This window comes from Leucoraja erinacea, chromosome 2, assembly GCF_028641065.1.
Source record: "Leucoraja erinacea ecotype New England chromosome 2, Leri_hhj_1, whole genome shotgun sequence".
NCBI lineage: Eukaryota > Metazoa > Chordata > Chondrichthyes > Rajiformes > Rajidae > Leucoraja > Leucoraja erinaceus.
The window spans coordinates 31,543,368-31,570,914 of record NC_073378.1 but is presented as its reverse complement, the minus strand read 5'-3'; the positions used below and the strand labels follow the sequence as shown (position 1 = coordinate 31,570,914).

The following is a 27,547-nucleotide window of genomic DNA, read 5'->3' as shown; positions in this document are numbered from 1 at the left end:
AGCCCTAAGAGCTAAATCTGACTCTCTCTTGAAAACATCCAGTGAATTGGCCTCCACTGCCTTCTGTGGCAGAGAATTCCACAGATTCACAACTCTCTGGGTGAAGAAGTTTTTTCTCATCTCACTCCTAAATGGCCTACCCTTTATTCATAAACTGTGACCCCTGATTCTGGACTCACCCAACATAGGGACCACTTTTCCTGCATCAAGTCTGTCCAATCCCTTAATGGGCCTGTCCCACCTACGCGACATTTTCGGTGACTGCCGGCACCCGTCATAGGTCATTGCAGGTCACCAAAAACTTTCAACATGTTGAAAATCCAGTGGTGACCAGAAAGACGCTACGACTCTTTGGGCGACTGAGGAGACCACTCACGACCTTACTGGCGACACCCTGGCAAAATGTCGTGGGGGAGAAGCCTGTATGGTCGTGAATAGTCGCCCAATGAGTCGTTCCTTGTTCTGGTCGCCGCTGGATTTTCAACATGTTGAAAATTTTTTGTGACCTGCGATGACCTATGACGGGTGCCGGCAGTCGCCGAAAACGTCGCGTAAGTGGGACAGGCCCTTTAAGAGTTTTATATGTTTCTAGAAGATCCTCTCTCATCCTTCTAAATTCCAGTGAGTACAAGACCAGTATTATCAAATTATCAAACCTTTGAAAAGCATTCTGTTTCTTTGGATCCCATACAAAATGGCTCTTTGTCCGTGTTCCTTTAAGAGCAAACAAGCGCACAATTACCTCAGAGTCCTCTGTCTGTCATGTTGCAAATGCACTGGATGCTAACACCAATGAGATCATGCTGGGCTTTTTTGTTCAATCCATTCCTTTGTGCATTGTTTTGTTTTCAAATTAGAGGCCTCAACCTTTTTGGAATGTTTTTAAGTTTAGTTTTAGAGATACAGCGCGGAAACAGGACCCTTCAGCCCACCGAGTCCGCGCCGACCACTGATCCCCGCACACTAACGCTGCCCTACACACACACACACACACACACTAGACAATAGGTGCAGGAGTAGGCCATTTGGCCCTTCGAGCCAACACAGCCATTAAATGTGATCATGGCTGATCATCCCCGATCAGTACCCCGTTCCTGCCTTCTCCCCATATCCCCTGACTCCGCCATTTTTAAGAGCCCTATCTTGCTCTCTCTTGAAAGCATCCAGAGAACCTGCCTCCACCGCCCTCTGAGGCAGAGAATTCCACAGTCTCATCACTCTGTGACAAAAAGTGTTTCCTCGTCTCTGTTCTAAATGGATTACCCCTTATGTTGAGGCCAGTTCATTGGTTATATTTAAGAGGGAGTTAGATGTGGCCCTTATGGCTAAGGGGATCAGGGGGTATGGAGAGAAGGCAGGTACGGGATACTGAGTTGGATGATTAGCCATGATCATATTGAATGGCGGTGCAGGCTCGAAGGCTACTGCTGCACCTATTTGCTATGTTTCTATGTTTATTCTTAAACTGTGGCCCCTGGTTCTGGACTCCCCCAACATCGGGAACATGTTTCCTGCCTCTAGCGTGCCCACGCCCTTAACAATCTACACACTCGGGACAATTTTACATTTATACCAAGCCAATTTATCCTGCAAACCTGTACGTCTTTGGAGTGTGGAAGGAAACCGGAGCACCCGGAGAAAACCCACACAGTCGTAGGGAGAACGTACAAACTCCGTTAAGACAGCACCCATGGTCAGGATCGAACCCGGGTCTTTGGCGCATGCGAGGCAGCAACTCTACCGCTGCACCACCGTGCTCGGTGGAGAGAATGAGTGCCTTTCATATTCCTCTGCTAAATCATATTCCTTAAGTTGCAAGCAACTAGAAAAGAGTTTTCAACAGGAATTGCAGCTTCCCCTTTGAGCAGGTAACATCATATAAAGCAAAACACAAAGTGCTGGAGCAGGGTTAGACCATTCGGCCCATCAAGTCTGGCTGATCTATCTTTCCCTCTCAACTCCATTCTCCTGCCTTCTCCCCATAACACCTGACACCCGTACTAATCAAGAATCTATCTATCTCCTCCTTATAAATGTCCATTGACTTGGCCTCCACAGCCGTCTGTGGTGATGAATTCTACAGATTCACCACCCTCTGACTAAAGAAATTCCTCCTCAAGTTTGGGTTTTGAAAAAGTGTGAGGTGATGATTTTTGTTTATCTTTCTCCGTACAGTTAAATTGTCGGAACAACTTGACAAGGTCATAAATTGTAAGAGCAGAATTAGGCCATTCGGCCCATCAAGTCTACTCCACCATCGCTGCTCTATATATCTCTCCTAACCCAATTCTCCTGCCTTCTCCCCATAACCTCTGACACCGTACTAATCAATATTGATGTTGGAGGGATCAATAATACCCTGACCGATGAAGGCAGTGTGTATTGATTAACACTTGAGAAAACCTGTCTACCATATCTGTGACTCTCATAATGTCATATACTTATGTGGCGTCTCTTAAGTGCCATTATCCTATCTGCTTCAACCCCCAACCCTGACGAGGAGGGATATCGGCCCCTGAAAACTGTAACAACTAGTGTAGATGGGGTGTGCTGGTCAGCATGGGTAAATTGGGCCAAACGACCTATTTCCATGCTGTATGACTCTATGACTATCACTGATTCTAATATTGTGCAGGAAGGAACTGCAGATGCTGGTTTAAACCGAAGATAGACACAAAAAGCTGGAGTATCTAAGTGAGTCAGGCTGCATCCCTGGACAAAAGGAATAGGTGACGTTTCAGGTTGAGACCCTTCTTCAGATTTCACCCATTCCTTCTCTTCAGTGATGCTGCCTTACTTGCTGAGTTACTCCAGCATTTTGTGTCTATGATTCTAATATTATTGGTTTAGAATTCCCACAGCCTAACCTTATCAGATGATGGGTAAAAGGTCTCGACCCGAATCGTCACCTATTCCTTCGCTCCATAGATGCTGCCTCACCCGCTGAGTTTCTCCAGCATTTTTGTCTACCTTCGATTTTTCCAGCATCTGCAGTTCTTTCTTAAACAAAAGTATTAAGTAAGACCTGGCCGTACATTCCCAAAGACCTCAATGTGAAACCAATTGCTTAGATTAATTTAGAGATACAGTGCGGAAACAGGCCCTTCGGCCCACCGAGCCCGCACAGACCAGCAATCCCCGCACATTAACACTCTCCCACACACACACACACACTAGGGACTATTTTACATTTACACAAAGCCAATTAACCTACACACCTGTACGTCTTTGGGAGTGTGGGAGGAAACCGAAGATCTCAGAGAAAACGCAAGCAGGTCAAGGGGTGAACGTGCAAACTCCGTAACAGACAGCGCCCGTAGTCGGGATCGAACCATGGTCTCTGGCACTGTGAGGCCGTGGGGGGAGGGGAGGGCGGGGATAGTGGGGTGGAAAAGACTCCTGCCACTGCAGTTTAAGGCAGCTCAGAAGTTCTCAAGGACCCATCGCCGGGATTTTAATGACTTCCTTTGTGAGCGGACACAAAGATGTCACTGTTGGGATTACATTTTGCACAGAAAACACTTGATAAGCTGCCAACCAGCGCGGCCAATCCTCTGCATTGGTCAGTCTGTGGCATATTAGGTATTTATTCAGTGAAAGACAAGCAGGCAACATTCACAATACATCGCTCACACCAACATGATTCATTGCTATCTTAAGTTCCGAGGGACACTGTTGCCAGAACCATTGTGTGCCCATTCACGCTGGGATATCTGCGCAGTAGACTTCGGAGAACAATGTCAATAGAAGAAAGAGAAGAACAATTTTCCTACTGTTTATCCACTGCCAAACCTTTCAATACTATTTCCCCAACCTAATTAATTCAACCACCATACTGGCACGTCGCTGCCTCACAGCGCCAGAGACCCGGGTTCGATCCTGACTACAGGTGCCGTCTGTATGGAAATTCATAAGTACAGAAGTTTAGTTTGGTTTGGTTGAGAGATACAGTGCAGAAACAGGACCTTCGGCCCACCGAGTCCCCGCCGACCAGCGATCCTCGCACGTTAACGCTACCCTACACACATTTGGGACGATTTACGCACACACCAAGCCAATTCACTTACAAACCTGTACATGCGAGAGGAAACTGAAGATCTTGGAGAAATGTCATGCAGGTCGCGGGGACAACATACAATCTCCATGCAGATAGCGCCCGTAGTAGGGATCGAACCCGGGTCTCCGGCGCTGTAAGGCAGTGACTCTACCCCTGCGCCACCCTGCCACCACCCGTTCTCGTTGCAGAATTCGGCCATTTGGCCCATGGAGATATTTGTGGTCACTGAAGATAGACACACAATGCTGGAGTAACTGAGCGGGGTCAGGCAGCAACTCTGGAGAGAAGGAATGGGTGACGTTTTGGGTCGAGACCCTTTGGGAAATTTAAGCTGGGAAGGCTTCCTACTAAATGAGTATAGAAGTTGGGATGTAATGTTAAAATTGTACAAGGCATTGGTGAGGCCAATTCTGGAGTATGGTGTACAATTTTGGTCGCCTAACTATAGGAAGGATGTCAACAAAATAGAGAGAGTGCAGAGGAGATTTACTAGAATGTTGCCTGGGTTTCAGCAACTAAGTTACAGAGAAAGGTTGAACAAGTTAGGGCTTTATTCTTTGGAGCGCAGAAGGTTAAGGGGGGGACTTGATAGAGGTTTTTAAAATGATGAGAGGGATAGACAGAGTTGACGTGGAAAAGCTTTTCCCACTGAGAGTAGGGAAGATTCAAACAAGGGGACATGACTTGAGAATTAAGGGACTGAAGTTTAGGGGTAACATGAGGGGGAACTTCTTTACTCAGAGAGTGGTAGCTGTGTGGAATGAGCTTCCAGTGAAGGTGGTGGAGGCAGGTTCGTTTTTATCATTTAAAAATAAATTGGATAGTTATATGGATGGGAAGGGAATGGAGGGTTATGGTCTGAGCGCAGGTGTATGGGACTAGGGGAGAATACGTGTTCGGCACGGACTAGAAGGGTCGAGATGGCCTGTTTCCGTGCTGTAATTGTTATATGGTTATATGGTTATATGAATGGAAGTTATTGTAATTGGGGATGGGTGTAGGAGTGGTTCAATGAAATCCAGGGACTTGGACAATTAGTTCAAAATTAGTGTTTCAAGTAACCTTTGCTTTCTCTCGCTCTCCATCCCTCCTCCCTTCCCAGTCCTCCGGCTAATCTGACTGGCCTTGTTTACGTTTTTCCTTTCCTTTCTCCATCCACTTTTACACGTTGCACGTGTTTACACCTTACACTTCCTTATCTCTGTATCTTCCCTCTCCCTTGATTGAGTCTGAAGAAGGGTCTCGACTGCACGTGTTTACACCTTACACATCCTTATCTCTGTATCTTCCCTCTCCCCTGATTGAGTCTGAAGAAGGGTCTCGACCTGAAACGTCGCCCATTCCTTCTACCCAGAAATGCTGCCTGCCCCGCTGAGTTACTCCAGCATTTTGTATCTATCCAGTCTATTCCCAAGAAGCAGACCGGCCATAGAGATTAGTTCATAAGTGCTAGGAACAGAATTAGGCCATTCGGCACATCAAGTCCACTCCGCCATTCAATCGTGGCTGATCTATCTCTCCCTCCGAACCCCATTCTCCTGCCTTCTCCCCTAAACCCCTGACACCCACACTATCAATGTCCGTCTTAAAAATATCCATTGATTTGGCCTCCACAGCCGTCTGTGGCAATGAATTCCACAGATTCACCACCCTCTGACTAAAGATTCGTATATTCTCCCAATGTTCACATGGGTCTTCTCTGGGTGCTCCGGTTTCCTCCCACACTCCAAAGACGTACAGGCTTGGAGGCTAATTTGGCTTTGGTACAAATTGTAAATTGCCTCTGGTGTGTTTACGATAGTGTTAATGTGTGGGGCGATCAGTGGTCGGCACGGACTGGATGGGCTGGGCTGTTTCATGCTGTATCTCTAAATAAAAAAAACTCTGAACTCTAATATTAATTGGAATTGCGTCACCTTTAAAACCCTGTTCTTCTGCAATCAACTTTGCTCAAGAGTTTCCCCTCACTATTCGAGTCACAGTCATACAGCGCGGAAACAGACCCTTCGGCCCAACCTGCCCACGCCGACCAACATTTACACTGGTCCCGCCTACCTGCATCTGGCCAATATCCCTCTAAACCCGTCTTATCCATGTACCTGTCTATAGGTTTATTAAACATTGGGATAGTACCTGGCTCAACTACCTCCTCCAGCAGATCATTCCATACACCCACCAACCTTCGTGTGAAAGATTTGCCTCTCATATATTCATATTAAATCGTTCCTCCCCTCACCTTAAACCAATTCCACTACTCCGGGTAAAAGACTCCGTGTATTTACCCAATCTATTCCTCTCATGATGGTCTCTACCAGGTTACCCCTAATCCACCTGCGCTCTAAGGATTAAAGTTAAACCTGCCACAACCTCTCCCTATAGCTCAGGCCCTCGAGTCCTGGCAACAGTCCCGGTGGGGGCGCTGCACTGGCAGCAGCCCTGTCAACAGCGTGTTAGTCTTTTTCAACTTTTTTTATTTTTTTAGTATGTCTTAAAGTCTGTTTTTAGTGTTTCTTAGTGTGTTTTGTGTGGGGGGTGGTAAGGGGGAAACCGTTTCGGCCGCCTCCTCCATGGAGAGGCGACATTTTCAAGGTCGCCTCCCCCGTGGCCTAACAGCGAGGATCGGCGCGGCCTCTCCCGGAGACGCGCCCGGGGCGCGGTGCTCCGGCGGCGGGTGCAGCGTGGACTGTCAGCACGGAGCTGGGGCTCGCTGGAGGGGAGCGCTCCGTTCCGTTGGCCCGCAGCAGACGGCAGCCTGAAGCCGCGGTCTGCACAGCTCCAGCTGGCGCGGCGTCTACAGCCCGGGATCCCTCGTGGGGGACCCGGGGGGAAGAAGAAGCTTCCACCGCCGGCCCGCGGCCAACTTCTACCGCGGGTCCGGTATGGACTTAACATCACCCCTGGAGGGGAGCTTCGACCGCCGGCCCTGCAGACTGCGGTGCTTACGGCTGCGACGTGGAGGGAACTTTAAATCTTCGGCCGCCGGCCTGCGGCCTACACCAACTAAAAGCCGCGGTCTCCGGTGGGGAGGAGCCGACTCTGGACTTACCTGGACTTGTACCTTGTCCTTTTACCATCTGGACGCCCGCAGCAACGGCTGCGGAGGGTTGAGGTCCCGACCACGGGGGGAAATGGAGGAGGACTGGCCAAATTGTGTGCCTTCCACCACAGTGATGAATGCTGTGGTGGATGTTTATGTTAAAAATTTATTGTGTTTTTGTGTGTGCCCTTTATCATTGTATCGCTGCTGACGTATCATTTCACTTGCACTTTTTGTGCAATGTGACAAATAAACCGTTGTATTGTATTGTATTGTAACATACTCGTAAATCTTCCCCGCACCCTTTCCAGCTTGACAACATCCCTCCTGCAGCAGGAAGTTAGTTTACTGATTAACCCAGCCTGGTTTACCAAAGGCAGGATCTAAAACGGCCATGGTCTTCATGAAATCCTATTCCCCCTGCTCCATTGAACTCTTCTCAATCTATTGGCACAGAGGTGCAGCAGGTAGAGCTGCTGCCTCACAGCACCAGAGTCCTGACCTCGGGTTCTGTCTGCGCGGAGTTTGCCCGTTCTCCCCATGACCTCGTGGGTTTCCTCCAGGTGCTCCAGTTTCCTCCCACATCCCAAAGGACGTGCGGGACTGCAGGTTAATTGGCCCTCTGCAAATCGCCCCTCATGTGTGTAGGGATTTAAGGAGAAAGTGGGATAACAGAGAACTGGTGTGAACCAGGGCTTTGAGGGGGGGTGATCGATGGTCGGCGTGGACACGGAGGGCTAGTGTCCGTGCTGTATTTCAAAAACAAAGTATAGGAGCAAAGAGGTCCATCTGCAGTTGTACAGGGCCATGGTGAGACCACATCTGGAGTATTGTGTGCAGTTTTGGGGATGATCAGCCATGATCAGATTGAATGGTGGTGCTGGCTCGAAGGGCCGAATGTCCTACTCCTGCACCTATTGTCTAAAACTAAAGATTTCCACCTGCGAATAATATAGCTCAAGGTTTTCATTGGTCAGCTAATCCAGTCCACTGCCTCTCTCTCTCTCTCTCTCTCTCTCTCTCTCTCCATTCCCTGTCCTGCTCTCCTTATCTCTTTCCTCCTCTCTCCTCCCATCTCTCTCTCTTGCTCCCTCCCATCCCCCCCTCTCTCCCACAGTCTTTGTAGTGCCAAATAACCAGCTGAAATTCCTACTGCAAAACCAACTATAAGTTAATGCATGCTAGACAAGTCTAAAGTCCAAAAACACTCCCTGTCCTATGTACTGAATCATGGGCATTGATCACTGCCGACAGCCAGCTGCTGCAAGTACACAAGTAGCTGTGTGGGTGCAGTTAGTGGCAAAGATCCTATAGCTATAGGAACTTTGGTTAGTGGAATGCAGAAAAACTGCAGACATAGCCCACGGTGACAAATTAGGCTCAGAACAACTTTTAGTTTAGTTTAGAGATACAGCACGGAAACAGGCCCCAAATCTGAGGAAGGACTTATTGCCATAGAGGGAGTGCAGAGTCGGTTCACCAGACTGATTCCTCTCTGTCAGGACTGTCTTATGACTAAAAGACTGGATAGACTCACTTTATACTCTCTCTAGAATTTAGAAGATTGAGAGGGGATCTTATAGAAACTTACAAAATTCTTAAGGGGTTGGACAGGCTAGATGCAGGAAGATTGTTCCCGATGTTAGGGAAGTCCAGGACAAGGGGTCTGAAAGCTTAAGGATAAGGGGGAAAATCCTTTAAAACCGAGATGCTAGAAAGTCTTTTTTCGCACAGAGAGTGGTGAATCTCTGGAACTCTCTGCCACAGAGGGTAGTTGAGGCCAGTTCATTGGCTATATTTAAGAGGGAGTTAGATGTGGCCCTTGTGGCTAAGGGGATCAGGGGGTATGGAGAGAAGGCAGGTGCGGGATACTGAGTTGGTTGATCAGCCATGATCATATTGAATGGCGATGCAGGCTCGAAGGGCTGAATGGCCTACTCCTGCACCTAATTTCTATGTTTCTATGTTTCTAGGCCCTTCGTCCCACCGAGCCCACACTGACCAGCGACGCCCGCTCACTAACACTGGCCTACACACACAAGGGACAATTCACACTTACACCAAGCCAATTAACCTACAAAACTGTGCCTCTTCGGAATGTGGGAGGAAACCGAAGATCTCAGAGAAAACCCAGGCGGTCACGGGGAGAAGGTACACACTCCGTACAGACGGCACCCGTGGTCGGGTTCGAACTGGTGCTGCAAACACTGCAAGGCAGCAACTCTACCGCTGCGCCACCGCGCCAACCTGAGTTAGATACTTGCATTATTATTAAAAATAAATTAAAACATGGAGAAAATAAACAGTCGGCCAAAAATGTCACCACAAGAGTACATTTAATGGGGGCTGGGTGGCGCAGCGGTATAGTTGCTGCCTTGCAGCACCAGAGACCCGGGTTCGATCCCGAATAGGGGTGCTGCCTGTACGGAGCTTGTCAGAACGTACAAACTCTGTACAGACAGCACCTGTGGTCAGGATCGAACCCGAGTCCCTGACGCTGTAAGGCAGCAACTCTACCGCTGCGCCACCGTGACAACGGGCCTTTGAGGCCAAGACAAGACTGCGCTCTTAAGAACTTTGTGTTCTGAACCGTTGAAGACCACATACACTACACACATTGCACTTTTGTACTTTTTATGATTGTGCTCATCTGTGGTATGATTTGACCTGATTGTATGCAAAACTGCAGAACTACAGAAAGCCCCACATAGGAGATTAGTGCACATGGTATTGGGGGTAGAGTGCTGACATGGATAGAAAATTGGTTGGCAGACAGGAAACAACGAGTAGGGATTAACGGGTCCCTTTCAGAATGGCAGGCAGTGACTAGTGAGGTACCACAAGGCTCGGTGCTGGGACCACATCTATTTACAATATACATCAATGATTTAGATGAAGTGATTCAAAGTAACATTAGCAAATTTGCAGATGACACAAAGCTGGGTGGCAGTGTGAACTGTGAGGAGGATGCTATGAGGATGCAGGGTGACGCGGGTTGGGTGAGTGGGCAGATGCATGGCAGATGCAGTTTAATGTGGATAACTGTGAGGTTATCCACTTTGGTGGCAAAAACAGGAAGTCAGATTATTACTTGAACGCTGTCAAATTGGGAAAAAGGGGAAGTACAGTGAGATCTGAGGGTCCCCAGTGTGTGTAGGATAGTGTTAATGTGCAGGGATCGCTGGTCGGTGCAGGCTCGGTGGGCCTGTTTCTGCACTGTATCTCTGGACTAAACTGAAAGAGGCTGCCTGACCTGCTGGAGTTTTCTCCAGCATTTTGTGCCCAGCTTCGGTGTAAACCAGCATCTGCAGTTCCTTCCGATCCCATCACAGTCTTCTGTTAATTTAAAATTCTGCGTCAAAGTTTCTGTCCCTGTGGCGTCTTAAACCACCAAAACAATGTAAGGAAAACATAATTGTAATTCTGTTTGGCTCAGCATTGCACAGAGGATTTTTTTTAATCACCTTATGACTGGGTGTAATGATTAAATAATTGGTTCCTGCAATCTGGGAACAATGCAGGTTGATTGTTGCGTGGCATTTGTAGGCTGCAGCTCAATGAACAGTCTTTAAGCCTGTTTTATGTAGGTATCTGCAATAAAGATGCAGAACATAAGTTATAGGAGCAGAATTAGGCCATTCGGCCCATCAAGTCTACTCCGCCATTCAATCGTGGCTAATCTATCTCTCCATCTCAACCCCATTCTCCTGCCTTCTCCCCATCACCCGCCTAATTTGAGGAAGGACATTCTTGCTATTGAGGGAGTGCAGCGTAGGTTTACAAGGTAAATTCCCGGGATGGCGGGACTGTCACATGCTGAGAGAATGGAGCAGCTGGGCTTGTACACTCTGGAGTTTAGAAGGATGAGAGGATATATCATTGAAACATATAAGATTGTTAAGGGTTTGGACACGCTAGAGACAGGAAACATGTTCCTGATGTTGGGGGAGTCCAGAACCAGGGGCCACAATTTAAGAATAAGGACTAAGCCATTTAGAATGGAGACGAGGAAACACTTTTTCTCACAGAGAGTGGTGAGCCTGTGAAAACCCACGCGGGTCACGGAGAGAACGTACAAACTTCGTACAGACAGCACCCGTAGTCATGATCGAACCCGGGTCTCTGGCGCTGTGAGGCAGCAACTATACCGCTGCACCACCGTGCCGCCAATATATGATGATGATACTTTATTGTTACGTGTGAACCTGGGTACAGTATAGACAATAGGTGCAGGAGTAGGCCATTTGGCCCTTCGAGCCAGCACCGCCATTCACTGTGATCATGGCTGATCATCCTTAACCAGCACCCCATTCCTGCCTTCTCCCCATATCCTCTGACTCCGCTATCTTTAAGAGCGCTAACTAACTCTCTCTTGAAAGCAACCAGAGAATTGGCCTCCACTGCCTTCTGAGGTTTTCCGTTCTAAATGGCCTACCCCTTATTCTTAAACTGTGGCCTCATGTTCTGGACTCCCCCAACATCGGGAACATGTTTCCTGCCTCTAGTGTGTCCAATCACTTAATAATGTTTCAATAAGATTCTCTTTCATCTTTCTAAATTCCAGTGTATACAATCCCAGTAGCTCCATTCTTTCAACATATGACAGTCCCGCCATCCCAGGAATTAACCTCGTGAACCTACGCTGCACTCCCTCAATAGCAAGCAGGGGAGGAAAAACCGGGAGGGGGGAGGGGGGCAGAGGGGACACGTCCCTCCCATATTTTGAGAGGTGGGGGACATCCCCCCCCCCCCCAAGTTTTTGTAATCCCGATTTTAAAATCTCCACTTTTAGCGCTGGATTGAGCCTCCGAAGCCTCGCGCATGTGTGTGAGTGTGCGCATGTGCGCATGGCTGCCAAAAAATTGTGTCTCCCGTCCCCTCCATGTTTTGATAGTGAGTTCCGCTCTTGATAGCAAGAATTTCCTTCCTCAAATTTGGGGACCAAAACTACACACAATACTCCAGGTGTGGTCTCACTAGAGCCCTGTACAACTGCAGAAGGACAGCTTTGCTCCTGCACTCAACCTCTTGGGCTCGAATGTAATCATGTATTGTCTTTCTGCTGACTGGATGGTGTGCAACAAAAGCTTTTCACTGCACTTCGGTACACGTGACAATAAACTGAACTGAACCGAACAGTAGCCTCAGTGGCACCCAAACTAGGACTCGATCTCTCTCTCCCCCCCCCCCCCCCCCCCCCCCCCCCCCCTCACCCCAAACACTAGAAACGTGCAAACATTCCTTGCAGTCCAGTAACTGGAAGGTTCCTGTTCGTGTTGTGGTGTGATTTTGCAGGGCTGCTTCCTGATTTCAGAACAGATACGTGAAAAGCATCAGAAGTGCAATGAGTAACATTTGGAACAGTAGCAGTTCAAGAGTTTACTTAAGTTTAGTTTAGTTTAGAGATACAGCACGGAAACAGGCCCTTCGGCCAACCGAGTCAGCGCCAACCACTGATCTCTACACAATTTCCCACAGAACAGCAAACAAATAAAATGTAATGATTTGTACACAGTGGCGTCACAGGTAGATAAAGTGGTGCTTATCAGACAAGAGCATTGAGCATAGAATTGTTTAAGATAGAACTGCAGATGCTGGAAAATCGAAGGTACAGAAAAATGCTGGAGAAACTCAGCGGGTGCAGCAACATCTATGGAGCGAAGGAAATAAACAACGTTTCAGGCCGAAACGTTGCCTATTTCCTTCGCTCCATAGATGCTGCTGCACTCGCTGAGTTTCTCCAGCATTTTTCTGTACCTATTGAGCATAGAAGTTGGGAGGTTTTGTTGCAGTCGTATGAAACGTTGGAGAGGCCGCATTGAGAATATTGTGGTTCAGTTCTGGGCACCATGCTTTCAGAAAGGATGGTGTCAAGCTGGAAAAGGGTGCAGGGAAGATTTACGAGGATATTGCCAGGACTCGAGGGCCAGAGATATTATAGGGAGAGGTTGAGCAGGCAGGGACATTATTCCTTGGAGCGCAGGAGGATGAGGGGCGATCTTAGAGAGTACAAAATCTTGGGAGGAATAGATCAGAGATCAGGTAGATGCACTAGGTCTTTTGCCCAGAGTAAGAGGAATCTAGAGCTGGAGGACATGGGATTAAGGCAAGGAGTGAAAGATTTAATAGGAATCTGAGGGGTATCTTTATTTTACACAAAGTGTGGTGGGTGTCTGGAATGAGCTTCCAGAGGAGGTTGTTGAGGCAGGTACTATCGCAACGTTTAAGAAGCATTTAGGTACATGGATAGGACAGGCTTGGAGGGATATGGACCAAACGCAGGCAGGTGGGACTAGTGTAGATGGGGCATGTTGGTCGGTGTTGGCAAGTTGGGCCGAAGGGCTTGTTTCCACACTGTGACAAAGACTTCAATCAAATGCTCAACATAGCATCGGAAAAAGTTGTAAATTGTCCCTGGTGTGTAGGATAGTGTTGGTGTGCGGGGATCGCTGGTCAGACTCGGTGGGCCAAAGTGCCTGTTTTCACGCTGCATCTCTAAACTAAACATTGAATACAAAGGCAATCCAACTATATTTGGTACCACAAGGTAGACAACCCAAGTTCTCATCACAAAGTTAAGATCCACTACAGGCCTTGCGATCATTGGATAAGAAGGTCAGCGTATCAATGATCCCTGATTGAAAAGATCACTTTGACTAATGAACAGCAGCCAGCAAATGCAAGGGTTAAAATATGAAAGTGGAATTTTAAAAGCGTTGTTATGAAGTGTCAGTAGTTTCAGACAGTTGTGATGGGAGGAAGTTCATGTTTTTTAGGCTATGGTGAAATCAATAACATCAATAACAATAGGACAGTCACGGTGGCGTAGCGGTAGAGTTGCTGCCTTACAGCGCTTGCAACGCCGGAGACCTGGGTTCGATCCCGACTGCGGGTGCTGTCTGAACGGAGATCGTACGTTCTCCTCATGACCTGTGTGGGGTTTTCTCCGAGATCTTCGGTTTCCTCCCACACTCTAAAGACGTGCAGGTACACTATGTAGGTTCATTGGCTTGGTGTAGGTGTAAATTGTCCCTAGTGCGTGTAGGATTGTGTTAATCTGTGAGGATCGCTGGTCGGTGCAGGCTCGGTGGGCTGAAGGGCCTCTTTCCGCACTGTATCTCTAAACTAATCAGAGGAACAGCACCTGATATTTCGCTTGGGCAGCTTACAACACAGCGGTATGAACATTATCTTTTCTAACCAAGTAACCCTTCTCTCTCTCCATCCCTCCCCCATCCTAGTACTCCGACCAGTCTGGCTGTCCTCCTGATTAAATTTTATCTTTGCATGCTTCGTTGTCAGCTTCCCCAAGATAACAATGATCTATTCTACATTTTTCTTGACCTTTGTCCCATTTGATGTTTCATTTTCACACCTCACCCTTCCATTCCTCTGTGTCTCCCTCTCTCCTGAGTCTGAAGAAGGGTCTCAACCTGAAATGTCGACAGTCCTTTCTCTCCAGAGACGCTGCCTGTGCAACGGAGTTACTCTGGTATTTAGTGTCTAACAACATCGATCATGTAGGCCAGAGGCAGTTTACGAGAATGATCCCGGGATTATTGGGTTAACATATGAGGAGCTTTTGACGGCTCTGGGTCTGTACTCGCTGGAGTTTAGAAGAATGAATGGGGATCTCAGTGAAGTCCACCAGATACTGAAAGGCCTAAGATAGGGTAGATGTGGAGAGGATGATCCCAGTGATGGGAAAGTCCTGATCCACAGGGCACATCCTCAGAATAAAAGCAGGTGGCAAAAACAGGAAGGCGGATTATTATCTAAATGTTGTCAAATTGGGAAAAGGGGAAGTACAACGGGATCTGGGGGTCCTTGTTCATCAGTCAATGAAAGTAAGCATGCAGGTACAGCAGGCAGTGCCTGAAGAAAACAAATGGCATGTTGGCCTTCATAACAAGAGTACAGGACCAAAGAGGTCCTTCTGCAGTTGTACAGGGCCCTAGTGAGACCACACCTGGAGTATTGTGTGCAGTTTTGGTCCCTTAATTTGTGGAAGGACATTCTTGCTATTGAGGGAGTTCACAGGGCTAATTCCCGGGATGACGGGATTGTCATATGCTGAGAGAACGGCTGGGCTTGTATACTCTGGAGTTTAGAAAGATGAGAGGGGATCTTATGGAAACATATAAAATTATTAAGGGTTTGGACACGCTAGAGGGAGGAAACATGTTCCCGATGTTGGGGGAGTCCAGAACCAGGGGCCACAGTTTAAGAATAAGGGGTAAACCATTTAGAACGGATTCAAGGAAACACTTTTTCACACAGAGAGTTGTGAGTGTGGAATTATCTACCTCAGAGGGTGGTGGAGGCCGGTTCTCTGGATACTTTCAAGAGAGAGCTGGATATGGCTCTTAAAAATAGCGGAGTCAGGGGATATGGGGGAAGACAGGAACGGGGTACTGATTGGGGTTGATCAGCCACTATCACATCCGCTATCTTTAAGAGCCCTATATTTATTATTTATTACCTTATACTTATTTATTACCATATAAGTAGCCTGCGAGCTATTACACCTGTCGAGTGACTGGTGGCACAACGGCAGAGTTGCTGCCTCCCAGCGCCAGAGACCCGGGTTCGATCCTGACTGCAAGTGCTGCCTGTACGGAGTGCCACGTGGGTTTTCTCCGGGTGCTCCGGCCTACTCCTACTCCTACACCTATTTTCTATGTTTCTATGTTATGTTGAAGCCCTGGGCTTTGTGGAGCTGACACACCCGCAATGCCTTGTTGGCTCAGCTTGGAAGGCAATCACTGTCCTGTCAGTTCTTGTACCTCGATACCATCCAGTATTTTATTTATTTTCCATTCAGGATGTGTTAAGGTCTATGCCCGCTTGCCTGCACGTATGAGGAGTAATAACAAATGTGGGCACAAGGTAGAATGTTTTAATTTCTGACGGGAACATTTGAGTTGAGTTTATTGTCACGTGTACCGAGGTACAGTGAAAAGCTTGTGCCACGTGCTGACCAGTCGGCGGAAAGACAACACATGACTACAATCAAGCCATTCACACAGTGTAAAGGGAATAACGTGAATAATCGAGTGCAATGTAAAGTCCAATTGAAGATACCTGGTAAATATTTCCTGCTTCTTTTCCAGCTTGACAACATTTTTACCATAACAGGGGTCAAGAGTGTTTTATTGTCATATGTCCCAAACACAACAATGGCATTCTTACTTGCAGCAGCACAACAGAATATGTCATCATAGTACAATATAATAAATTAAAGTTCAATATATGTATACCGTTATATCTACCCGAACGTCACCCATTCCTTCTCTCCAGAGATGCTGCCTGTTCCGCTGAGTTGCTCCAGCATTTTGTGTGTGCGTGTGTGTATACACACACACACACACACGCACACATACATAAATACATATATATATATATAAAATCTGTAGCCTTTCCCCCTGGTATTTTATTTAATTCACATGTTTAATCAATAATGTTCTATTATTAATATTTAATATTTTATGCGTCATTCCTAATTATCACTGTATGTCATGTTGTCACATGTGGGTGGAGCACCAAGGCAAATTCCTTGTATGTGAATAAACTTGGCCAATAAATATAAGAAGATAATGCTGGAGTAACTCAGCGTGACAGGCAGCATCTCCGGAGAGAAGGAATGGGTGACATTTCGGGTCAAGACTGTGTGTGTGTGTGTGTGTGTGTGTGTGTGTGTGTGTGTGTGTGTGTGCGTGCGTGCGCGCACAATACATATTTATACACACACACACTCACACTATACACACATAAAACAAACAATAACAGTGTAAAAAGACAAAACCAACTCTTCTTGACCTGTTATTTGACATATGTATTGTTTTACAAAATGCTTCAGCCAAATGGTGCAAGGATATTTATCACTCTATTCTGTCACTACAGACATAGAACAAGCCGCATTAGCGCGCAGTTACACTTCCGCCTCGTTACCCGTCAGTTTCACAGTATTTCCATCATCAACCTTTGATCCGCGAGGTGCTTCGAAGCATCTTTCACCAATTTTGCAAATGGATTGTTCACTACTCACCAAAACTTTGTTCTCCACCTTGTCCCCTTTAATTTCCAGCTTCACCTTCTTCTTCAAGAAGATTTTAACCTTCCTGCCAATAACATCCCTGATGCTCTCTGCAAAAGAGAGACATGAGTGTCACAGAGTTACAGAGACAGTCACAGAGACACAGAGTCACAGAGGCACAGACACAGAGACACAGTCACAGAGGCACAGGCACAGAGGCACAAGTCACAGAGAGATACAGTCACAGAGACACAGTCACAGAGACACAGTCACAGAGACACAGTCACAGAGACACAGTCACAGAGACACAGTCATGACAAATAAATTGTATTGTATTGTATTGTACAGAGTCACAAACACAGAGACACAAACACAGAGTCACAGTCACAGAGTCACAGAATCACAGAGACACAATCACAGAGACACAGAGTGATACAGTGTGGAAACAGAGACTTCGGCCCAACTTGCCCACACCAGCCAACATGTCCCATCTACACTAGACCCACCTGCCTGCGTTTGGCCCGTATCCCTCCAAACCTGTCCGATCCATGTACCTGTCTAACTGTTTCTTAAACGTTGGCATAGTCCCAGCCTCAACTACCTCCTCTGGCAGCTCGTTCCATACACCGACCACCCTTTGTGCAAAAACATTACCCTTCAGATTCCTATTAAATCTTTTCCCTTTCACCTTAAACCTATGTCCTCTAGTCCTTGAAGAGATTCCCTACTCTTGGCAAGATACTCTGTGCATCTACCCGAGCTATTCCTATCATGATTTTATGCACCTCTATAAGATCAACCCCCTCATCCTCCTGCGCTCCTAGGAATAGAGTCCCAGCTTACTCAATCTCTCCCTATAGCTCAGACAACATCCTCGTAAATCTTCTCTGTATCCTCTCCAGCTTGACAACATCTTTCCTGTGACACGGTGCCCAGAACTGAACACAATATTCTAAATGCGGCCTCATTGACGTCTTATGCAACTGCAACATGACCTCCCAACTTCTATACTCAATACCCTGACTGACTGATATTATGGTTTTATTAAAAAGTGGCTCATTTTGGATGTCGTGACCTTGGTGATCAAACGCGCACGCTTGCGTGTTGTAAGCAAACTCGCTAGTGCCTCCTTTAATCGGCAACAGCGGTAAATCCAAGGTTCCGAAATATTACATGGCAAATCCAAGTAAAATATCAAAATGTTTTATTTTAATTAACAAGGAGGGAGTGGGAGATATCAGCGTGGCTGATGTTTAGAGAGAGAAAACCTAGAAACCTTCGGCCCACTGAGTCTATACCGACCGGCGATCCCCGCACATTAACACCATCCTACACACGCTAGGGACAATTTTACATTTACACCGAGCCAATTAACCTACAAACCTGCACGTCTTTGGAGTGTGGGAGGAAACCGAAGATCTCGGAGAAAACCCACGCTGGTCACGGGGAGAACGTACAGACTCCGTACAGACAGCACCAGGAGTCGGGATCGAACCCGGGTCTCCGGCACTGTAAGGCAGCAACTCTACTGTTGTGCCACCGTGCCGCCCAAGTGTGAGAGCCTAGGACTAGAGGTCGCAGCCACAGAACTAAAGGACGAGCGTTCCTTTAGAAAGGAGATGAGGAAGAATTTCTTTAGTCAGAGGGTGGTGAATCTGTGGAATTCTTTGCCACAGACGGCAGTGGAGGTCAAGTCAGTGGATACTTTTAAGGCAGAGATAGATAGATTCTTGATTAGTGTGGGTGTCAGGGGTTACGGGGAGAAGGCAGGAGAATGGGGTTAGGAGGGAGAGATAGATCAGCCATGATTGAATGGCAGAGTAGACTAGATGGGCCGAATGGCCTAATTCTGCTCCAATCACTTATGACCTTATAACACACGTATGTAATACAGGATAAACTTATCGCAAACCCATTCCACTCTGCAGAAGGACGAAAATTAACTTATTTGTATTTAAGCCAACTAACAACAAAAGTAAAATATGTTCATATGCGATAGAAGCAAAATTAGACCATTCGGCCCATCATGTCTACTTCGCCATGGCTGATCTGTCTCTCCCTCCTAACCCCATTCTCCTGCCTTCTCCCCGTAACCCCCGACACCCACACTAATCAAGAATCTATCTATCTCAGCCATAAAGATACCCAATGAGATGCTGCCTGTCCCTCTGAGTTACTCCAGCATTTTGTGTGTCTACCTTCGATTTAAACCAGCATCTGCAGTTCTTTTCTGTTACAATTGCAGATTTGCTTTCCCAGTCCAGATAGATCGCCCCCCACCCCTCCCTCTCCCTCTCCCTCTCCACTTTTCCCTTCAAATTGTATTTCATGGACACGAGCCACCCAATTAAAAATATATTATAGATGCAATTGCAAAATTGCTTCTCCCCATCCGCACCTCCCCCGTCCACTTTGCTTCAAGCATCTGCAGTTCCCTGCATTAACCCCTCTCTGTCTCTGTCTCCCCGCCTCCAGTGTAAATCCCGGGATTTAAATCCCTGTCCTTACCAAGCAGCTCTCTGGGGATCTCAGAGGCGTCTTCAGTCATGGTTTCGAGGAAGGGGGAAACGGCGATTGCAGGGGTTCCGAGCCGATCACACACACACACACTCTTGGTTACATCCTCCGATGTTGCAATCTGCTTCCCTCCCCTTGCGCGTCCACAATGTAGCCTCTCCTCTCCCTCGCAGTGCTGCTGTCCTCTCGCTTGCAGTGCCTCGGTTCTCCTCTCCTCTCCCCTTCCCTCTCTCCTCTACTCCTCCCCACTCCACAATCTCACAGAGCCTCGGTTATTTCCTCTCCTCTCCTTCCTCTCCTGCCTCCCCTCCCCTTCCCTCTCTTGCCCTCCCCTCTCCACTATCTCACAGTGTCTCCGTCCTGCTCCCCTCTCCTGCCCTGCCCTCTCCTCTCCTGCCCTGCCCTCTCCTCTCTTCCCCTCCCCTCTCCTCCCCTCTCCTTCAACTATCTCAATGTCTCGGTTCTTCCCTCCCCTCCCCTCTCCACTGTCTCACGTTGCCTCGGTTCTATTCTATTCTTTCCTCTCTCTTCTCTCTCTCTCTCTCTCTTTCTCTCTCTCCAACAAACCCACCTCCCTCTCAATCCTTCGCTCGAATCTTTCCCTCCCTTCCTTCCTTCCAGTCCACCCCACTCGGCGGGTCCCACAGGCGGGCAGCAGCTAGCTGGGTGCAGGAGGCAGGGACGAGACGCCGGCTCTAGTCCCAGGGTCGAGTGCGGGCCGTAACCTCCAGCCCCCTCCAAAGCCGCTCGCATTCACTCACTCACTCGCTGATACAAAGAGGCGTCTCTGCAAATCACTGCATCTGCTGGAACCCGCCTGCTCCAGAAGGCTGACACCGCCACCTACTGAATACACACCTCCCCTGCAGCACCTTGTCCATGCATTCCTTCTTGCGGTGGGGGAGTGGGGTACGGACAAGACAAACCGAGGGAGGATAGACACGGCAAGCTGGAGTAACTCAGCAGGACTGCCAGCATATCTGAAGAGAAGGAATGGGTGATAATAGACAATCAGTGCAGGAGTAGGCCATTCGGCCCTTCCAGCCGCCATTCAATGTTTAAGAAGGAACTGCAGGTGCTGGACAATCGAAGGTAGACAAGAATGCTAGAGAAACTCAGCGGTGAGGCAGCATCTATGGAGCGAAGGAAATAGGCGACGTTTCGGGTCGAGACCTTTCTTCAGACTGATGTGGGGGGATGGGGGGTTGGTTGGGGGGAAGAGAAAGGAAGAGGCGTAGACAGTGGGCTGAGGGAGAGCTGGGAAGGGGAGGGGAAAGAAGGTGAAACAAGAGAAGGAGAAAGCAGGGACTACCTGAAATTGGAGAAGTAAATGTTCATACCGCTGGGATGCAAATTACCCAAGCGAAATATGGAGAGAAGGAATGGGTGACGTTTATTTCACTTGGGTAGTTTATACACCACCTCAGACCAGCGAGGCTCCACCTCAGACCAGCGAGGTTCCGGCCTCGGCTTCCCAGCGGCAGCAGCGGAAGGTGTTCACTAAAGAAAGAGGACATCTCGGATGCCCCAAAATGACGAGTCTCATCTCGATAGCAGATGCCGTGTAGTCGGAGGTATTGGGAGTAGGGGACAGTGTCTTTGCAAGAGGCAGGATGAGGGCAAGTGTAGTCCAGATAACTGTGGGAGGCGGTAGGTTTGTAGCAGACGTCAGTTGATAGTCTGTCACCCTTGTTGGAGATACAGAGATCAAGAAAGGGGAGAGAGATGTCCGAGATGGTCCAAGTTTTCAAGAGAGAGTTAGATTTAGTTCTTAGGGATAAAGGAAACTAGGGATATGGGGAAAAAGCAGGAACGGGGTACTGTTGTGGATGATCAGCCATGATCATATTGAATGGCAGTGCTGGCCCAAAGGGCCGAATGGCCTACTCCTGCACCTGTTGTCCATGTTTCAAGTGAATTTGAGTGCAGAGAGGATGTTAATGGTAAAGTAATGAAATCAACGAGTTCTGCATGGGTGGTGGATGCAGCTCTAATGCAGTCGATAATGTCGTGGAGATAGAGTTATGGGATTGGGTTAGTGTGCGCCTGGAACAAGGAATGTTCAAAACCGCACAAAACGTTATTCCCTTTATCCTGTATCTGTAAAAGTACAATGGGTCGATTGTGATGATCACGTATTGTTTTTCCGCTGACTGGTTAGACCTGGCGTGTGTACCTACATACAATGGAGACAATAGACAATAGTTGCAGTAGGCCATTCGGCCCTTTGAGCCAGCGCCGTCATTCACTGTGATCATGGCTGTTCATCCACAATCAGTACCCCGTTCTTGCCTTCTCCGCATATCCCCTGACTCTGCTATCTTTACGAGTTCCATCTATTGAAAGCATCCAGAGAATTGGCTCCCATTACCTTCCGAGGCAGAGAATTCCACAGATTCACAACTCTCTAGGTGAAAGCTTTTCCTCATCTCCGTTCTAAATGGCTTACCCCTTATTCTTAAATTGTGGCCACTGGTTCTGGACTCCCCCAAAATCGAGAACATGTTTCCTGCCTCTAGCGTGTCCAACCCCTTAATAATCTTATATGTTTCAATAAGATACCCCCTCATCCTTCTAAATTAGAGTATACATGCCAAGTCGCTCTATTCTATCAACATATGACAGTCCCGCCATCCCGGGAATTAACCTCATGAACCTACGCTGCACTCCCTCAATAGCACGAATGTCCTTCCTCAAATTTGGAGACCAAAACTGCACACAATACTCCAGGTGTGGTCTCACTAAGGCCCTGTACAACTGCAGAAGGACCTCTTTGCTCCTATACTTAGCAATGTTACAAAATTTTAAGATTTAAAAAATCAAGTCTGTAATTTATCCCATCAGATAAAGCATAAAAATAAGTTTAATTTGTCACCTAATTCACTTTCATATCTTCAGTATTAAAAAAGTTATGGCAATTTTCATACTCTGAAATTAGCATCTTGTTCCCCATTGCTTTTCCATTGACTTAACACAAAAGCTGTGATCGAGGACAGTCAAATGGCCATAACTTTCTTAAAAATTAAGAGAACTAAAAGAAATTTCCAGTTATTATAGATTGAAGCAATCTGAAACAAATATGAAACAATCTTACTTAGATTACTTGAAATTAAAGCATATAATTAGTTAGTTACCTAATTGTAGCTAATTACAAAATTCAATTACTAGATCTAAACATCTATCAATTTCTTAAGAATAGATTAACATTTTTAAATAGCCTAAGTGTCCACATAACATTCACACAAGAATTCACAATATAACATAATTTTTAAATCTCATTGTCATGGATTTATAGGCCAAATGGAAGGAATTTAATGTTTAATACCTGTAAATTAATGGCCATTTAAATCAGCTTGCGAGTGGGTTTTTCTGGATCGCCATCATTTGGAACGTTGCGGTTTGCGGTGATTTAGACCCCCATATCGGCATGCCGGTTCGTATGGGGACTAAATCACCGTTTCGCAACTTATAGCGGAGTCAGGGGATATGGGGAGAAGGCAGGAACAGAGTACTGATTGTGGATGATCAGCCATGATCACAGTGAATGGCGGTGCTGGCTCAAAGGGCCGAATGGCCTACTCCTGCACCTATTGTCTATTGTATATCTCTGAGAAAACCCACGAGGTCACGGGGAGAAAATACAAACTCCGTACAGACAGCATCCGTAGTCGGCATGGAACCCGGGTCTCTGGCGCTGTCAGGCAGCAACTCTACCGCTGCGCCACCGTGCCGCCCCTCTACTCCCTCTTTATCCCAGTGTGCACACATTCTCCCCAATGCTACGACTCTCTTTTCCTTCTGCCCCCTTTCCTGTCTCCTTCCACCCACAGTCCCCACAGGTTTGGAAAGATACTGCAGGTGCCATAATAACATCTAAAAGATCCTTGGACAGGTACATGGATAGGACAGGTTGAGAGGGATAGGGGGCAAACGTGGGCAGGTGAGATCAATGCAAATGGGGCATCTTGGTCGGCGTGGGCACGTTGGGCTGAAGGGCCTGTTTCCACACTATATGACCCTATCCCTGTTCTTTGCTGAAGAACGACACAGAGTGCTGGAGTAACACAGTGGGTCAGGCATCATCTCCAGACCAAAAAAGAATGGGTGACGTTTCTGGTCGGGACCCTTCTTCAAACTGAAAATAGAGGGGTGGGAACTGGAGGTAAGAATAGCCCAGACAAAAGCAGGGCCAGCAAAGGATCACCACGGAAGTGTGGAGCCCACTATGGCCCATTGTTGGTTTAAGTTCACTTTGTGCCTATCTTCGGTATGGGGATAGACAATCAGATCCTGGTGAACTTCTACCGCTGCACCATCGAGAGCATCCTTACCAACTGCATCACAGTATGGTATGGCAACTGCTCTGTCTCCGACCGGAAGGCACTGCAGAGGGTGGTGAAAATTGCCCAACGCATCACCGGTTCCACGCTCCCCTCCATTGAGTCTGTCCAAAGCAAGCGCTGTCTGCGGAGGGCGCTCAGCATCGCCAAGGACTGCTCTCACCCCAACCATGGACTGTTTACCCTCCTACCATCCGGGAGGCGCTACAGGTCTCTCCGTTGCCGAACCAGCAGGTCGAGGAACAGCTTCTTTCCGGCGGCTGTCACTCTGCTAAACAACGTACCTCGGTGACTGCCAATCACCCCCCCCCCCCCCCCCCCCCCCCCCCCCCCCCCCCCCCCGGACACTTATTATTTATTTTTTATTCAAATCGTTTGCTATGTCGCTCTTCAAGGGAGATGCTAAATGCATTTCGTTGTCTCTGTACTGTACACTGACAATGACAATTAAAATTGAATCTGAATCTGAATCTGAATCTAAACAATATGTGCAGGAGCAGGCCATTCGGCCCTTCAAGCCAGCACCGCCATTCAATGTGATCATGGCTGATCATCCACAATCAGTACCCTGTTCCTGCCTTCTCCCCATGTCCCCTGACACCACTATCTTTAAGAGCCCTATCTAGCTCTCTCTTGAAAGTTTCCAGAGGACTGGCCTCCACCGCCATCTGAGGCAGAGAATTCCACAGACTCACAACTCTCTGTGAGAAAAAGTGTTTTCTCGTCTCTGCCACTCCCCCACTCTGATACTCAGCACAGGAGCCCCACAAGACAGTGCATTGAGCCCCCTCCTCTACTCCCTCTACACCTATGACAGCATGCAGACCTACAGCACCAACACCATAATTAAATTTGCAGACAACACGACAGTGGAGGGACTGATCACTGAGGGCGATGTCAGCTTACAGGGAGGAGGTACAGAGGTTAATAGACTGGTGCCCAGAGAACAACTTCGCACTCAATACCAAGAAGACAAAAGAGCTCATCATCGACTTCAGGAAGAAGCAGGGTGACCATCCCCCACTGCACATAAACGGAGAGGACAGAGTCTCCAGTTTCAGGTTCCTGGGCACCCACATCTCAGCAGATCTCAGGTGGTCAACTAACACGCACTCCCTGTTAAAGAAGCCACAACAACGGCTTTACTTGCTAAGATCACTCAGGAAAATCAACTTGCCACAATAGCCGCTAGTGTCCTTCTAACCGTTGCTCCATAGAGAGTGTCCTGACACACGGCATCCTGATGTGGTATGGCAACAGTTCTGTGGCTGACAACTTTTTAATCTCTTCCCTGTACGGGAATGTGACTTTTTCCCTGTCGGGTCTCCGTTGTCATTGGAGCATCGTGGAGCCGGCGACCTCCAACCGGAATCGACCTGGGGGCTCTAGTCGCAGAGCCTGCGGACTCACCATCGCAGAGCTGGCTGACTTCGGAACGTGGAGAGCTGTAGTGGCGAGCGGCTGCGACCCGACTTCGGAGCATCGGAGGCTTCGGCTGCAGACCCGGTGGATGGTAACATCGGGAGCTCGTGGGTCTCTGGTGGGAGACCACTTTTCGGAGCTCCCACAACGCAACTTCGCTCGCCCAATTCGAAGGGTTTAGATCGACCCGGAGCAGCGCCTTACATCGCCCTGCCGGCTTAAACTGCTGCAGGATTACCATCGCTTGCCGGGGGCTCGAACATCAAGAGCCTCGATCAGCTCGATGCAGCAGTTTGACTGCTTGACTGCGGGAGAAGAATAAAGAACAGAGAACAGGGAAGAGATTAGACTTTTGCCTTCCATCACAGTGAGGACGAGTTTGGAGATTCACTGTGATGGATGTTTGTGAGGAATTGTGTTAATTGTGTGGGTTCTTTTATTGCTGTTATGACTGCAGTAACAAACTTTTGTTTGATCCATGTATGTTTGAATGAAAATACATCCGGCACTCAAATTCAAATAACTTCCAACCGGCACTCAAATTCACCTGGACCATTTCTGACATCTCCCTACCGTTTCTAGACCTCTCTATCTCCATCGTAGGTAACAGACTATTGATTGACATCCACTATAAACCCACTGACTCCCATGGCTATCTGGACTACACTTCTTCTCACCCTGCTTCCTGTAAGGACTCCATCCCCTACTCCCAATTCCTCCGTCTACACCGCATCTGCACCCAGGATGAGGTGTTCCAAACCAGGGCATCAGAGATGTCCTCATTCTTCAGGGACGGTGGTTCCCCTCTTCGGCTATAGATGAGGCTCTCACCAGGGTCTCCTCTATATTCCGTAGCTCCGCTCTCACTCCCTATCCCCGCACTCGTAACAAGGACAGAGTCCTCCTTGTTCTCACCTTCCACCCCACCAGCCGCCACATACAATAGATAATCCTCCGACATTTTCGCCAACTCCAACGAGATCCCACCACTAGCCACATCTTCCCATCTCCTCCCCTTTCGGCTTTCAGCAGAGACCGCTCCCTCCGTAACTCCTTGGTCAATTCGTGCCTTCTCACCCAAACCACCCCCTCCCCTGGTACTTTCCCTTGCAACTGCAGGAAATGCTACACTTGTCGCTTTACCTCCTCCCTCCACTACATCCAAGGGTTCACATGCACCTCCTCCAACCTCATCTACTGCATCCGCTGCTCTAGGTGTCAACTGCTCTACATCGGTGAGACCAAGCTCAGGCTCGGCGATCGCTTCGCCCAACACCTCCACTCAGTTCGCAATAACCAACCTGATCTCCCGGTGGCTCAGCAATTCAACTCCCACTTCCATTCCGAATCTAACCTTTCTGTCCTCCTCCATGGCCAGAGTTAGTCCCACCACAAATTGGAGGAGCAGCACCTCATATTTCGCTTGGGTAGTTTACACCCCAGCAGTATGAACATTGACTTCTCCAATTTCAGGTAGTCCATGCTTTCTCCCTCCTTTCCCTCCCCTTCCCAGCTCTCCCACAGACTACTCTCTGCCTCTTCTTTTCTTCTTCCCGCCCCACCGCTACATCAGTCTGAAGAAGGGTTTCGACGCAAACGCCACCTATTCCTTCGCTCCATAGATGCTGCCTCACCTGCTGAGTTTCTCCATCATTTTTGTCTACCCACGGATCATAAAGGACTCATCTCATCCCCCACATCACTTGTTTGCCCTTCTGCCCCCAGGAAAATGCTACAGGTCCATCAAATCACACACCACACGATGAACAAACAGTTTCTACCCCAAGGCCATCATCACTCTGAACTCTGCACTGAATACACACCCCCCATAGCCAATATTTTGTACTGCTACAACACTATACTGTGAAATATTGCACATTCTGACGACAATGTTTTTCTTGCCGTTTTTGCTGTTTCCATTGTCGTTATTAACTGATACGTTGGAGCTCCGCTCGGGCAGTGCGCCTGGAACTTTGTTGTATGTAGTTGGATGTTGTATTGTAGGCTTGTATTCACTGGAGTTTAGAAGGATGAGGGGGATCTTATAGAAACATATAACATTATAAAAGGACTGGACAAGCTAGATGCAGGAAAAATGTTCCCAATGTTGGGCGAGTCCAGAACCAGGGGCCACAGAC

General features: G+C 47.9%; 1 protein-coding gene across 4 annotated transcripts in view; it reads right to left on the bottom strand.

Annotated features, from left to right (window-relative positions):
- The window catches only part of LOC129708531 (F-actin-uncapping protein LRRC16A-like), a 301,981-nt gene extending 281,937 nt beyond the window's left edge, over positions 1–20,044 (bottom strand). For 2 of the 4 annotated variants that reach the window (XM_055654335.1, XM_055654351.1), the window contains exons 1-2: positions 19,639–20,044; positions 17,143–17,240 (exon numbers count right to left, since the gene is read on the bottom strand). In XM_055654335.1, coding sequence (XP_055510310.1) covers positions 17,143–17,240; positions 19,639–19,678 — 138 coding nt within the window. In that variant the 5' untranslated portion in view covers positions 19,679–20,044. The remainder of the gene's footprint in view (positions 1–17,142; positions 17,241–19,638) is intronic. The other 2 variants (XM_055654347.1, XM_055654341.1) reach the window with 1 other exon arrangement.
- Between the last annotated feature and the right edge of the window lie 7,503 nt (positions 20,045–27,547).